We start from the raw sequence: 16642 nt of genomic DNA, 5'->3' as shown, positions 1-16642 counted from the left end.
AGGAATATTAGAACAACAGTGGACAAGGTCAAATGTCCACGCTTATTTAAATCTCAGTGCTGCTGGTGCTACTATTGACTCTGGATGCTTCTGACACGTCTGTTCCTGTCTCTGCGAGAGTCCGGAATTACACGACTGACTTGTTTTCTTTGTCCCCTCTGGAAGGACCCAGATGGCAGTGCTTGGTGACTGCTCACATGCCCTCAGGGGCATCTCCTCGTGCGTGGCACCAAACAGCTCGATTTTGTCACCCTTCCTTTTCAGTCACAGATTGCAACTGCAAGGACTGCAGAATCCACACTACAAATAAGAACATTGCCAAGCCTGTCTGGCTTCTGGCATTTGGGCCAGTTACACCAGTACAAAATGCAGAAGCTCAGGAAGGTGTGAACTTAAGGCCCTCAGAACTACAAGCACAAGCCAAGAACTTGTGGGGATGCCACAATAATCCGAATCTGTAGCACAGCCAAAGATCTTTCCTCATTCGTAACACGGTAATGAGGTGACTGTACAGAAAGCCTCATTTGATACAAAACAGGTGCGAAAATGGACTTTTCTTCTTAATGAGGAAAGCATTTAAATGGAGGAATCTCTAGGCTGGAACTTGCTTACTCTCTACCTTAGTAGGTCTTGAATTCACTGCTTTTTGGAGCATATTGCAAGCCTTTTTCATTTAGTTAAGCTGTCCCAAAGGAACAAAAGGAATAGAGAATGCTGGCAAAGCTAATGAGGATCGGGAATTTGAGGAAGATTATTACTTTTCACATTATATAAACAAATGTGGTTTTACAACTGTACATTCACGTACACATGCCAGAACATGTGTGTTTTCAGGGACTTCTCCTTAAACTCAAAAAAAACAAAACCGGGTAACAGCATTTTCCTTATAAAACCCACATACAATTCTGCAAACCATGCTACTGCTTTTCTGATCAGAGCTGCCACGTGAGGCAGCCAAACACACCGGAGATCTAAGACAGACTCTTCTCACTGCTGTTAATAGTGCAGATGCCCCACCATCAGAAGGTCTGAGCTTACTGTATAAAATGTGCCTATTCAAGAGAGAGATACTGAGTGATTCTCTGACAGAAAGACCCCATTAAAACAACAACAAAAAAGTTCACACCACAGCTATGTCCAGTAATAAAATACAACGTGTTGCTGTTAGTATCTTACCAACAAGTCCAAGAGCCTCATAACACAAAAATGTTGCAGAACTAGAGCCATCACTGAAAATCAACAGCACTGGTAAAAGACTTCTTCCTTCAACTTGTTGCTGCCTAGACCTACCATTTTCTTTCCTCTCATCGTTTGTGTGTGTTTAACCAAGGATCATGTGTTCCAAATCGCCCTTCTTTGGCCTCAAGCCCCTGTAAAACTCAGCTTTGCAGTTCCAGATGCCAATCAGCGCCTTTGACTCCAGGAAGCTAACGAGCTTTTAGCTTCCCCCCAGCCCAACAGTAGAAACCTGTCTGCAGAGAAAAGCTCGCTGCAAAAGGAAAAACGCATCAGTCCTTGGCTCCTGACATTATTCAGAACTGTTTAGCTGTTGAACGGCTTTATAAACTTACTGTCAGAAAACCCCAGCACAGAAAAGGGGAAGAACACTACAGAAGACAGCTGCAAGGCAAATCAGGAAAACCTACATGGTAATACTTATTTAGTTGAAATATTGCAGCAAGTGGCCACTGCTTCGCCTGGCTGCAGCAGCCGCACTGCCCCAGACCTCCATGGATGCTGTTTCTCCGTGGAAAGTCGGGGTGTGGGGGGGCCCACAGCACCTTGTGGGATCAGCCCTTCTCTGCCTTTACACACTGGGGTGCTGCACAGACTCCTAACCAGCAAGGCAAACCCAAACCCTCCATCGCCCAGGAGTTTACAGAAATGGGATTGCTTGGCCACGTGTGGGGCTGTGGGGGTTTTCACTGACTGCGCTTCAAAACACTAACCTGCTGCTGGGGGACTTTCTGCTCTGGTTTGAAAGCCCACACACTCCTGACAAGCGTTTGGATGTATCAGCAATGGGTGCCGCTTAGAGCTGCGACAGACAGTATTTCCACTTGGGCTGGCACCTGTCAGGTTCTCCCCTCCGCAGCCTGTCTTATCTTCAATGCCAAGAGGAAAACAGCTTCAAGAAAAACAAAACAAACAAAACCAAACACACAAAATCTTTCAGAGCTCATGCACACTTGGAAGCCAGTTTGAAAGCTGCTTTCTGGGTTACTTATGCTTCACCAAGTCCACTTATACTTCCACTTCTCGTCATGATTTTTATGTAAAGTCTCATAAATGGTCATAAGCCATTACACAGGTATTTGGTTATTCATTTCAATTCAGTTGCTTGTTAGAGGCCTGTCTGCTTAAGGCAGTGAAAGGCAGCAGAATTCCACAGCCTGAATTCCTCGAATACGAAGGAAGAATAAATTCTCTAGTGGATCTACCCTCACAGAAACATCAAACACCTCAAAATCAAAATACTTCCCAGAAGGAAGGAAATATTTGGATATAAACAACCTTTTTTGGGCAAAGGTTACTGGAATCCAAGCTAAGCAGCAGCTAGCAGGTCCAGTCTCAGCCCAGAGAAATGAAAGGTCAGTGATTCCTAATCACCAGGACTGATAATAGAAGCCTGTTTGGTTCATGACAAGCAGAGTCCTGCAGTCTTGCCTTTATAAGCATTTTATAATCAAGTGCCATATGGAAAGACTCCCTCATGTTATTAAATAATTTATTATACGCCAACCCAAACACTTCCTCCGATCCTGTTTGTGTCCTGAAATTGCTAATTAGTTCCTGCTACAGTTTCCAAAGTCAAAAGTGTGTTTCAACTCCTCTCTCCATTTCATGAAAGCTGCCACATGCACCCAAAGGCAGCCCAGTGCCTCTGATCTGTCTCAATTACAGTCACTATGCTGCTGTCAGGCGATTCAAGTATCTCCCAAGCATCCAAGTAAAAGAATTTTGTGTTTTCAATGTCAAATTAATGTCAGGCCAGAGTGGAGGCAGCATGAATAGAAGGTTTCCTTCAACTTCTCTAACAAAAAATGGACCTCGCAGTCCAGGTTTTCAAGGTACAGTATTTGGGTACTTAATTCTCATGCATTTCAGCATAAGCTAGAAATCTTAATTTGCCTTCAAGAACAGAGGTTTTCCACCCATCCTCAAAGCACCATGTCCAGGCAGGCGCTACAGATGGTGAGAGGCAAGAGAAGACGCTGCTGCTCCTCGTCTGAACTGCGATGTACCACACTGAAGGGATGGGGTGAAGGGGAACTCTCCTTTCTGCCAACCACTCTCTGCAGCTTTTTAGAGAAATAGGAAAGTTTCTGTTAAATGTAAACATGTCTGCTGTTTGATGCACTGACTATTTGATATCACAGGCAGCACTGACACAAAACCAGCTTTGCCCATTGAATTATAGGCTTCCTGGAAATATACATCTTGCTATGAAACTTAAATTTGGACCAAAATGGGAAATAAGATAAACACGATCTAGAGAGAAGTAGCTCTCTGAAGCTTTAGCTGTCCAAATACATGCACATTTTACAACCACAAATAAATCTATTTTCAAGTTAAAAAAAAGAAAAAAAGAAAGACTGAGGCCCCAGCTTGTAGCAATGAATGAGATACTTAGTTGAAATGAATAGAGGAAGCAAAGAGACATTTTTCAAGAGACAAAGGGGAACATCACACAGCATCCAACTGCAGACTGGCCTCATCTTTACCACACTGCAGGAATGGCCCACGTTCACAAGACACCAGAAAGTCATATGAGAAGTTTTACAACAAAGCTACAGCAGACACTACCTCAAAGCAATTCTGACAGCTGCTCTGAAACCATTTCATCACTGTTCAAACAGCGGAAAGATCCCTAACCCAATAGCCGCTATACTTAGGACAGTTTTTGTTTGCAATGCAGCTTTTTTATGGTAATATTAAGCAATTAAAAATTCAGCTTAAAAACACCCATGGAAAAGTTTCTAAGCAGAAGCTGACATTTACCGTGGAGTTTGTTCATGCCTATAGAAAACTCTGAAAAGATCCGTGTGAGTAAGGTGGGATCCTTCTTCAAGAGTACAGTTTCTAATCATTCATATCTGCAAGGCAGTGTTATGAATGCCCTGACAGCTTCTCATGGGCCATCTGAGTCCACAGCTGGATCTACCAACAGGCCTTCAGACTGCATTGAGGGGAGCGGCACCAAGTTTTAAGCATTTCAGGGAAGCTGGGATCCAGCCCCATAGAAAACTACTAATACATTTTAATTTCAATGGGTTTAATCTCAGCATCACCTTCAGCAAGTAGATATGTCAGGTTTGGAAAGGACCTGCTTGTTAGGATTTAACTATGAAGCAAAACCTTGCAGAACTGCTGAAATCCATAAGGCACACGTGCTTTTACCAAGTCTTAAGTTTTGGACACCTGCACCAACCAGAAGGGAAGGGCTTTCCTGGAAGCAGCACTCGTGTAATTGAATAAACGGGATTAGATTTTATGTTCCTGACACGCACACTGCCTCATTCCTTGAGAAATCCCAAACACACTGCAACACAACTAACACCTCAGTCACCCTTCACACATCTCTCCTCTTACACATCTGTAAGTTGCCTTTTGGGCTCTGCAGCGATCACTAGCACGTTTTATGTACGCACAAAATATCCCCAAAAAGGGAGCAGGAAACCTGCATTTGCAAGGAACGCGTCTTCAGTTTCCCAAATGCTTAAAGGTCGTTCAGAACACTACAGTTAAAGCAGATCCTTTCTCTAGATTTGTTCTTATTTTTGTCCCCTCACATTTTCAATGTGTCTTTGGAGATGCTTCTCTTGCTCATAATTTTTAAGCTCTCAGCAGGACAAGATGCAATTATTTGCTTAATCATGTTTGCAGATTTGCTGGTTGTGATTTTAGAGGTCTCAAAACTCATTAGGTTAAATATTCTTTCTGGCTTTGTATGAGAGGGACCAAAGTGACATTTCCCAATGGAAAGGGCTTGCTACCTGGCTTGTTAGCATGAGCCACCAAGAAAGATCTTGCTTTAGGAATCAGGAAACCTCAACTCGGTTCCCAGCTCTGCCACTGAAATGTCATGTAACCGTACAACTCACTTCAGCTGCCTGTGTCCTGCTCTCCCCTCCCACTCTATTTCTGTTCTACCTATCTAGACTTGGCCTGTTCAAGTGGGCTGTCACAGTGATCAGATACTTAAACTTCACTGAGGCTACTGCTAGAAGAGAATATGATGTTGTTCTACGTGTCTCCTGCAAAAGCAACAGTTTATTCAGTAAAGTAAGGAGACCGCAAGGTGTGCAAAACATGCTTGAACTGGATACCGGCTGTAAGAATTGCTCTTCACATATCCTTCTTCCAGATAAGCCTGAATCGTGGCCTATTCCTAAACACACAAACAACACTTCATGCTATTACAGACTTCCAGCTTTCCTTATGACTAAGACACAGAAAATTCAGGGTGAAACTAATGGCCTAAGAGGCTGAAATAAAAATGGTCTCCTTCCCACCATGTACCGATCAACATTCACACTGATCACCTGAAAATGCCTGGGTCAACAATCAAACTCTCAGCAGGTTCAGAGCAATGAAAGGCTGGATTGACATTGCTTTCTAAACCATGCAGAGCGAGATTCCCCCCTCCAGCTGACAGGTAAATTTAAGTGTCTGCTTTACAATGTAAAATGTCTGCCTCTCAATTCAAGGTCATTTTTCTTCAATCTGCAGTTAGAGGTATATGGCACATTAAGTCATATCATTCCCCTGTCATGTCAGAGAAGGGGGGAGCTTTTAAGCCTGTGCAGAGCACTCAGGGTTATAGAAATAAATATGGCTTTACATAGCGGCTTTCACATTCAGGATATCTCAAAGTGGCTTACAAAGTAATGAGTCAGATAATAGCACTGCAGCAGCTGTGCAGGTAAACGCAGTAGAAATTAATGCTGAAAAAACAGAAGTCTTTCTTTTTGATTTTATTTGCCTTCCTGCAACACACGACTAGAGCTTCCGTCTGACTAATGAGCACCACTGACTTCTCCAATTTAGAATGCACAGGTTGACAGTCCAGTTTATTTTAATTTTCGGATTAACACCATGATTAAAGCTCTCCATTAACTCTAATAAATACTGCTCAAGCAAAAGCAGAAAAAACGCTAGACATTTTACTGCAGGTACCTCCCCTGTCTTGGCTGCACGATAAGGAAGGCCTCCTTACCCGATCTCTAGTACCTCCATTTGCAATCAGTTCAGAATCACACAACTATTTCATTTTTATTCCCCTTTCTCTCCCCAATCATTAGCTGTTACAAGCTCACCCTCAAAGACTGATTAACATTGCGGTGCTATGAGGACTCCATGGATTACTATACTGACACCACAGAAAGTACATATTGTAAGTAAAAATATGTTTGTCTTTTAAAAAGCCATGCCTTGGGGGAAAAATAATTTAAAACATAATAAACCTGAGATCCAACAATTAAGATTCATTTTGCATCTATTCTCCTTTCCCAGGTTCCATGGGCAAACGGGCTCTCTCATTCTTGTTCCCTTCTGAGTCACCTAACTAGCTGTCATAGATGAAGCTGTTTTGGAAAAATTCTGTCCCTAAAATGTGCTGGATTTTTTTTTCTCTTCTCCCCAGACACTTTTTTTTGGGTTTGTAATCAGTTAACAAGAGAGTCACTCAAAACAACTGGGTTCAAAGGCAGTGTGGGAGGTCACTGGGCCAGCCTCCTGCTCAAAGCAGGCTCAGTGCTGAATCTACACCAAGTTATTTATGGCTTTGTCCAGTCAGATCTGGAAACCCTTCAAAGACAGAGAACCCTTCAAAACCTCTCAGAGGAACCTATTCCTATGCTTAATTACAGGGCATCAGCACGCATTTTTGAGGGCAAAAGAACACCGGACGGGACCAGTCATGAGTATCCCAGACAGATGCTTTAAGTCAGACTGGAGAGGTGTCTGTCTAGCGCTGAGGTGTGAAAGCATCTGAGTCCCACAGGCCTCTGAGAAAGCGGTCCATGTTCCTGTTGCTCCTAAAGGTACAGCCTTCCCAACACTCACCCCGAGCTATAACTACTTATTTTACTCATGCACACGCTATTTCTGGAAATCTGGCAGGGGACTTAAATCAACATTGCACCATTTTTCTGCCTCAGCTGTTCTGAAACTTTCTGCTGTTCTCTTAACTTGTCAAGTAGCTTTGTCAGCAGAACTTCACTGCGGTACTTTTGATGGACATTAGAGACAACTGTAACTTTGTGCAACGAAGTTTTTGTAATTGACTTTGACAGGAAATTTCATCTCTAAATTCCAACAGAAGCTGCATTCCTCTTCCTTGTGCTTCACGATAACACTGGCCAAGGCAATCAGGAAAACTTTCTGATTCACACCCCTCCTCAAAGTACAATCTCATTTTATACGCTCTTGCTGAAAGTGGGGAAAAAAACTGAGCTTTCATTGTTGTTTCTTAAATGAAATTGACTAAGTGGCATGGCAGAAATCTGACATAACACAACAGCAATGGATGGATGGAATTTCTCACTGCAGTGATGAAGTCCCAAGACGAGGTAGTTACAGTTATGTGGGATAAACACCTCCCACCAACTCCTGCTTTTATTCCTGGAAGACTTTCTTGGCACATTCTCATTTTATAAAAGCAGCATCTGTATAATGAGCTATGTTCTGTAATAACAGGCATTCTATTTTCAAGTAACAATCAGAATTGCTTGTAGAATAGAAATGCTAAATGAGACATGCAAAAACATGTACACAAACCAAAGGGTGGGATAGAAGAGTATTAACCGCTTTTAGGTGGGGCAAACAGTAAAAGGAATGCTGTGAAAGGAAAAAGATATGACTGACAATTATCACTTTCCTGTATTAACTATTCTATCATCAGAAATGTTAGCCAAGTATAAAGGATGTGAAAATCCTATCAGTGGTTGACGGGTTAAGATCCTGCATTGCCAGAGAGCACACATTGCTGTAACTACAGTAAACGTTGTAGCTGGGCTGTAAAACTTGCCAAGGTTTCGTGTTATATATTGGTTTCTGTACAAACATATCTATACAGAGCATCATAAATAATACAGTTGAACTTCTCCATTAAAAATACACAGTAAGTGTAATAAGCATAGTAAGAATACAAAGCAATTAATAGTGCTACATATTTTCAAAATACTCTGTACAACATGAACTCCTCAAGTCCATTCACACAATATCCCTTTGGGGTAAGCCACTACCATCCACCTTTAATGGAAAATATGTTCTTATTTAGTTTTTCTATCACTGTGGTGCTAGCAACAGTTGTGATACACAATACTTTGCCATAATTTTTCTGGTTTTACAAATACATCACGTATACTCCATCTGCACTGGTTATCGCAGCCGCAGTGAAAACACCAGTAAGTATTCTAGTGAAGGCAGTGGAAGTAGCAGACGCTTCTTGAACGAGTTCTCTATAGCCCCAGCATCTGAACGCAATTAACTTGCCTCAGGCCACTCAGCACATCAGTAGCAACGCTGGAATGTGAAAATGAGACTCTTGCTTCCAGCTCTGTCTTTTGCTGAAGCCCCAGACCACTCCGTCTCCTTAGTAGCTGCTGTAATTACCATGTGCTTGAGTGGAGTTCCTGCTGTTTAGTTTTTCATAGGCTACTTTATTATGCAAGTATATATAGGCTGTTCTAGTTTAAAAGCTTATAACCACATGCATAAGTCTCATTTTCTGTGCATTTATAACTTGGCCACAAATTCACATCAAGCTGAAAAGGGAATTTACCACCCGGGATTCTTGTCTTTTGAAGATACTGCTAGTTATGATAACAGATCTATATTCTTGGGTGTCAGCCTCAGGCAAGAAGGAGCTGGGAGCTGACTACTGGAGATGTTTTACAGTCCCATGAGAGTCACAGGTGAAAGAACATAAAGCTGGAGAATCTTGTCTCCAGCTGCCCTCTGTTCTGAGGAAGACTGAACATTCAAGAATGCAAGAGAAGGATAAAGAGAAGGAACCACTGTGGCTGTTCATTCACCACTTCCAGGATAACCAAAATACATTATAGGCAAGTCAGATTTTTCTCCTTCAGAAGGAAGTCTGAAAGCATTCAGGAAGAAAGGTGTCTTCCCATCTCACCTGGCATCTGACCTCTAGCTGCTAAGACAGAGGTAGAAAACAAAGGGAAAAAGAGGAACTCTACAGGCAACCAAATTATAGCAGAGCCAAGAAGTTATCAACAAGAACAACCACCCTATGACTTCATGAAGAGCTTCCCATTCTCAGTCCTGCGTAAACATAGAGCTGAATGAAATTCTTGTATCACTGCAACTGCTGCTCCTGCTTCCCCTCCCTGCAGTTGTTTCCCACTGCTCCCTCAGCTTAAACTTAAATCTAGAAAACCTAAAACTGAAAAAGACATTTACACTATGAAGTGTCCATATTGGGGGTGAGGAGATATTAGACATACGTAACTATCACAGTTGAAATTTCTCCGCCAGTTCACATTGGTAATATATCCCCTCCACGTAGCGGAACTCTTCAAGTTCCCATCTCAAATCTTCCTGACACAAAAGTAAATCTCCCTTAACCGGGCAATTTATAGGGCAGCCTAGTCACACAAACGTTGTATTTCCCCTTGCTACAGCTGCAAGAGCTTTTCTGTTCCACAGATGCCATTTCACCTCTGCCAGGAATCTGTCCCATCTCATCTGTAAACGCAGCTCTTGCCTGGATGTGCCCATGGACGACGTGAGGGAGGACAGCCCGGCTCAGAGCTGCGATGCTGTGCCACTCCAGAAGCGCAACAGCAACCATTTCACAAACATGGTACCAATTACCAGAATGCAAAGCTAGAACTATTCTGCACATTCCTGAGCAGACAGATAACACCAGAGTAAGAGCTGGTCCTGTAACCGTCTCAAATGCCTCTCGTATGGTTTGGTGGAATAAATGAACCCCACACAGCAGAGCTGCAAGTCTCAGCAGTGTCACTGTGCACAGTTACTGGGGAGGATTTCACTTGCACCTTTTCATCTCTGCAGATGAGTCACAACCACCCATCACTGCTCACGCCACTAGAGTTTACACAGAACTGTAAACGCTGTGAACAAAACCTCTCTAAAAGGAACAACCTTCCTACTGGAAGGATTTTCTGCTTTAAGTAAGCGTTATCAAATTAACTACTGGTGACAGAGTTTTGCACTCCATTTAAAATCCACACTGAGTAACCATTCAATGCTCTCTGCATCCAACTGGTGCCAGAAACGCACCCGTCATTAAAACACAAAGTGTCACCGTGTGTCAATACGGGCTACAACTCTTACAGGCTTAGGCCAATCTACTTGAAATGAAAATAGCAACTGTTCTATAATACACTTGCCACTGGTTCAAGTTGCTTGAGTTGTCAGGTTAAGAACAACAAGAAGTTATTTCAGACTCATTCTTTTCATTGAAAGGAGATATGTTAGGGTAGAAACAAGACAAAAAACTCCAGTACTCCTGTGCTTCCAATTCATGTTCCAGTTGCATCTCCCTCTATGATTTTTCAAACCCTTCAGTTCCAGCCCTAAATTTGTAATTTGTGTTCTACATAATCAAATTTAACAGGCCCATAAAGATCACAAATAAGAGTTTACACCTGTAGAGCACAGCTCGGCAGGCCAGGAAGCAACTCGCTGCCTCGGCTCAGCCCAGCTTTGAACTGCAGCGTGGCTCAGCCTAAGAATGGCGGAAGATTATGACAGTCAGAGCAGAGTATTCTAGAACTATTAGCAGTCAGCTAATGGAAAGAATGTGTATGCAAAAAAGGAAAAAACCCCACAGGTACCTGCTCCAAATTCCTTACAGATGTTGGAGAAAAAAAAAAGAATGAGGATTTACAGGTACCAGGCTGGAGAAGTTTGGCAAGGGCAGGCTCCATATGGGAATTCCCCTACTCAAGGTAATAAATTTTCTCTGACTCAAAGCCCTGGAAGACAGATGAGAAATCTTTCACTGCTTTGTAAGTTATGAAAAACACACGGAAGCAAAATGAACACTCTACTTAGTAAAGCAACAGAAATAAGAGATACTTAATAATTCTGGTAGGAATTCTCAACAACGTGCATGAAATACCTGAAAGATGTTAATACAAGACCACGTTACTTGCTTTCACAGAGAAGATCTTCCCAGTCCCCCACTTTCCAATGGTGGGCACAGGAGGGGTGTGGATGGTGCCATTAATCAACCTGTTCTACTCACTTATTCACAATACCACAATCAAAATTAATGATTGAAGGGAGCTGGAAAGGGCAGGTGAGTGCTTGAGTCAACTTGTAAAGGTTTTAAGAAAGCAAATTAAAATGGCAGTGAAATGAGAACAGCACCTAATCTTAATTACAAACCTAAAGTCAGAGTAAAGCTTCACTGAAGCTTTTCTCTCCCCACACTACATGTTGCCTTTAGCTGAAGACAAATTGTCCACATTTTTGTAATCTACTAAGTTAAAGTCATTACCCTGACAGTGCCAGGAAGTCTAATTTCCTGGAGCAGTAACACAAAGATTTATAAGTGAATTTAAACACTCACCTTCTGGAATAGAAAATCTATCATCAGCATCAGGCTACATGGAAAACAACCAAGGATTTCAGATAATGGAGAAGAAGAAAATCACCTGCTGACAAGTTAACTCCAAACCTCATTCCCTACCTACATAGGCTGCTGACCAGGGTAAATCTACACACAAAGTTGAGCTTTCAAATAAATTCAGCTGCAATGGAACAGACTTGCTCAACTATAAGCAGCTTTAGCACTAGTTCAGTATTTCTGCTTGACTCTCCTCAACTTCTGTTCCCATTAAAATGGAAGTAAGCTTAAATAATCAAAATGGGAAAGATAAATCAATAGCCACTTCAATAACAGCTTTAAGAGAGAGAATGAGTTAGCTCATCCACATGCTGAAATGTATCTGCACACGTCTCCTTACGGCTGAAAACTTTGAAGTCCCTAATGAGATATACCGAATCCACAGCTGAACTTCAACACCCAAAGCACCTTAGAGCATCTACTTTTATGTCATTAGATGTATGGGTGCATAAACAAGAAGCCAGAAGATTTGCTTAAACCCAACACAGCACAGAGGTCTGGATTTAACGAGGAATAACCTGCTGATTCCATATAAAAAGCTGTTTTGCTCTTCTGGACTTTCTCCTGCCACGTTCCAGCACTGATGAACGGAGGCAGACAATCCAACACCTTCACATCAGGAGGATTAAATGTTACAACTTTTATAACATCTTCAGAGGGCTGACACATATCAATGATGATTCTTTTCAGAAAAGCGTATCAGAGTCTGCCATCTGAGACATCGCTTTCCACTGCACAGATATGATTAATCCTGATCTTCCCCCCAATGCACCAGCCTCCTGTCACTATTCCTGCTCAGAAATAAGGACTCTGCAAACAAAGCCAAGGAATTCTACTATGCTATGTATTTAATGTGCACACAGGAGAAATCAGCATTCGCACTGTGGCGGTGCAGAAGAGGATACGCTGCAGAGAGAGTCAACACCACTGCCAGTGACCTACTTTATATTGGGGAAGGGATTTCAGCAAGACTTTCTTTTTTCCCCTGACAGAAGCAGGAATTTTGGTAAGTACTAAATTTAGCAAAGTCCTGAGGACAACATCCACAATTTCTTGTCAGTGCTATCCCCTTCTCATAGGGCTCTATGCAAGCTCTCATCACTATCAAAGAAAATCGTCCTCTCTCTCTCCAGCTGTCAGAAAAAAATATTCTCCTTTCAACAAAGAGGGAATGAGAAGCTTCTCTTCCACAATATTTCCTCACGAGGACAGCAGAACTCTGGACACTGCCAGAGCATATATACTTATTTGTTAATATCGGACAAGACAGCTTCTGAAAGCACTGCAAGCTCTCCCATCTGACATTATCCAGTTTGCCACAGATAACAACCCTGAACTGGAAGCTTTCCCCTGCCAGAATGCCCGGCACGTAAAATTGTTAAAGCCTTAGAAATGGTTTCAGGGCTGCTCAAATGGCGTGCCGCAGCAAAATCTGATTTCCATTAAAAAAACAAGAGCAATCAGAAGAGAAGGAGACTCTAGTTCATTACTTTGAACAAAAGATTTGCCTTTATTCACTTCTCTCCAGAGCAAACAAATTCCAGGAAAAAAAATTACTAGCATTTAAACTAGGTAATAACTCATAAGACCCTTTGGACTGTTCAGGATATGAACACGTTCCTAAGCTGTCTTAACAAAGACTGAGAAAACCTCTGCCTCCCACACAGACAATAACCCCCCAGCCCCCAACCAGAAACTATGAAAGTTTCTGGTTTTATGATGTTTGGCTACAGGACAGACAGAGATTCCTGCAATTAAAGTAATTTGGAGACGGAATGAAGTTTCCAGAGATGACAGAAAAGAGGTTGGAACTAGTTCAGTGCTTCTAGTTCACGGTTTCTCAAGCCATCACAAGCACAATACCAATTAAGCTCAGTGATCACACCTAAGAGTATTTTATAGGAAAATAATGATGTCAAGTTACTGAAACCTTATGTTTAGATCCACCAGATGAGCATGATCAATGCTGACTGTAAGATTACAGGAAATTTAACAACACGACATCCCAGTATTTGTTGCCTATCACTGCGTTCACTTGCTGCATTGCAGGAACGAATCTTACTACTGCAGCTTCATTTGCCCACAAAGATTCCAGCTGAAAACTCACTTTAAATATGGCTTTAATAATACATGAAAGACATTAATCTATAAATGTTGATTTTTGAAATAGCACTTCATTGTGTCACTCAAACTGAGTGCTTTTGATCATTAAAACTCGCATGATTTTTTCAATCTTAGTAACGAGGCTCTGGTTCAGCTGAGAGCTGATCTCATCAGAACCAATTATACACTGTGGCATAGATCTGACCGGAGCTTTTAAAGGTTTTAAAAATGCAATTTCATTTTTCTTATCTCACCAAACAATTCAAAGTCCTGGCAATCTTGTTACAACATTCAGGATCCAGGAACTCCTAGGAGACTACTAGTAAAAAAATAAACAAAAAATGCGTCACTGAATTTGGTTTTTTACTCTTCACACACAAGTCAATAGTTCCTTGGGCCTTTTTCCATGTGAAACGGCTTCTCTAAAATGCTGTGGGATTAATCTCCTGACCTCATTTAGCATGAGATATGTCGTCAGACTAAACTCTGCTCTGCTTAGATTAAATGGGGGTATCTCAAAATTACCAAAGAAAACCTCTTCAAGAATGTGCGATTTCTAGCAACTGAATATGATAACGAGCCCTGTAAGCACAGAGAGACGGACACATCTCCCATCAGATATGCCACAACGCTTCTACCATTGACAGACACACAAGCAAGATTTTTGTCTTATTTTAAAGAAAGTTACGTGAGACCCATTTCTTTGCAGAAATCCTTGATTTCCATCTTTTCCCTTTAGCGGCACCTACATTCCAATCACGTTTAGAAAGGTATGAAAGTGCTGAAGCCCTTGCTATATTTTGCGTTCTCGTCTTTGTCTGCATCCTTAAGACGTCTTCTCACTCTGCAATGTAATCAACGCCCAGCCCCGGACTGGTGACATTGCAGCGAAGGCTGGTACGAGAGGCTTCCTGCAGCTCCCCCAATACTATGGTGTTGCACCTTCTAGGAGGTGCGTGAGTATCTTGAGCAATAATGCACCAAATGAAAATTAGCATTTAGACATTAGCCTGGAAACTGTACCCATTGTCAAGGGTGTCTGTAAATAGATTAGATCCATCTATATATTAAGATTAGTTTGCGTATCATCAGAGTTTCACTGCCCATGAATTTAAGTGAGAGCACGGCACTTCACATATAAATCATTATACCATTACTGACTATCAGCACATCTCTAAGGATGTTAGATACGGCCTCTGTTGTTGCCTTCAGTTAACGGCTGGAAATTGAAGCACATATTTGTTGATTTGATCAAGGTCACTGAAGTAGCACAATTCAGGTCTCCCAAATCCAAGGATTTCTCTTACTGAGTGACACTGCCTCTTTATACTCTCCGAAATTGCACAAGTGATGCAGGAAGAGTTTAAGGCTTTCCGTCTGAAGAATCCTCAGCTAGTTCTGTGTATTGACAGATCATTAAGGTGAGGGTGCTATGGGAGAGCTTTCCCCGCCAGGCTGGGTTGACAGGGTGGCACCGCCACGGTTGCCATGACAACGGCCGAATCTTTGCAATGACATTGCACACACTTCGAATGAAAACCTGCACAAGTCTCAAAACACCATCCAATGCTGTAAGAAGTCTGACGAGATCCCAAATCATCTCCCGATCTCCAATTAAAGAGAGAACCACACGTGCAGGAAGAGAATGCAGATTGTTTGTGAAAGATTTCACCTCTGCCAGAGCTGAAACACAGAAGCACAATGGAGGAGAAGTTTTCCGTGAACCTCCTGATTTTGGAAAACTACAAGTACTACTCACTACAGAGAGGGAAGAATGCTGTATTTAGGAGAAGAATGACGATCAGTCGAGACAAAAAAAAAAAATGAACTCATCCTCGCCATCACTCTCCAATTCATCAGAACACTGAAGAACTACAGAGATGCCAGGGAAAGAAAAAGGTTAGTGATAAGTAGCCTAATGCATTTCATAACTCCTTACATTCACATCTAGTGCACATGATTTGCAAATGGAGTTGTAAAGGAAGAGAGCATGTACTCACCCCTCTCTGGAGTTACAATCACCTAACGCCGTATCAGATGGGCGAGATTCCACCAATTCAGCAGCTTTATATAAAAGCTGGTTATATCCAATATTGAATACTAGATAACAACAAGCACTGACACATCTATTATTTCAATTAACTGAATACAAAGGACAGAGATCAGCCCAATATGCTCACATCTCAAGGCCCTTTAAAAGCCTCCAGCTCCCAGGCTACTTGTTATTTCCACAAGCACAGACATTAGCATTACCTTTTGCTGCTTCGGATCGCTTAGGCAAATCAAGTGTATCAAAATTCCTGTCCAAATCTCCATTCTTCTTTCCTGTGCAAAAAAAATAAAACAACAGATGGAAAAGACTGTCAGCATCCTGACAGGTAAGTTACTGTCATGTGCATCTGCAAGATGAGAGAAGATATAGACTCAGAATATAAATCCCAGACTATTACCCATATTTGCACAAATCTAACTTGCAATCCAGCTGCATAGCTGTGGTTTTAGTATGAGCAACTTAGGGGCAAAAATCTGTGCTACTTTCAGGTTGATCCGCAAACATGCTTAGCACTAGCATTTCAGTGGGTCTTAAGAGTGCTTAAAATCTTGGAAAATTGTGTCATTTCCCTTCTTGGCAAAGCTGTGCCCCTCCCTCAGAAGCCCAGTATTTACTTGTTATTTTTACAGAGGTATTTTGACCTGAAGCTTAGCTGAAGCAGAAGCCAACAGCAGAGCAAAAACCAGCAGGCTTTTGATTTGCAGCCTCTATTCTCATTGCAACTATCAGGCAGGAAGGCTTAGATTTAATACACTGTACAGACAGCAGCCAACAACTTAACCTTGAATTGCCCTTCAATCAATAAAGTGCCATTTTGACTATTTATTAGAAGCTAATGCAAATAACTCCGTACTTTT

At 41.9% G+C, this 16642-nt stretch overlaps 1 protein-coding gene across 35 annotated transcripts in view; it reads right to left on the bottom strand.

The window, feature by feature from the left end:
• ARVCF (ARVCF delta catenin family member) overlaps nt 1-16642 on the bottom strand; it is a 241395-nt gene that overhangs the window by 28153 nt on the left and 196600 nt on the right. For all 35 annotated transcript variants that reach the window (XM_065033011.1, XM_065033014.1, XM_065033013.1 and 32 more), the window contains one exon: nt 15986-16057. In XM_065033011.1, the coding sequence (XP_064889083.1) occupies nt 15986-16057 (72 nt within the window). The remainder of the gene's footprint in view (nt 1-15985; nt 16058-16642) is intronic.

Source organism: Columba livia, chromosome 17 (genome assembly GCF_036013475.1).
Source record: "Columba livia isolate bColLiv1 breed racing homer chromosome 17, bColLiv1.pat.W.v2, whole genome shotgun sequence".
NCBI lineage: Eukaryota > Metazoa > Chordata > Aves > Columbiformes > Columbidae > Columba > Columba livia.
This window is presented reverse-complemented; position numbering and strand designations above follow the sequence as displayed.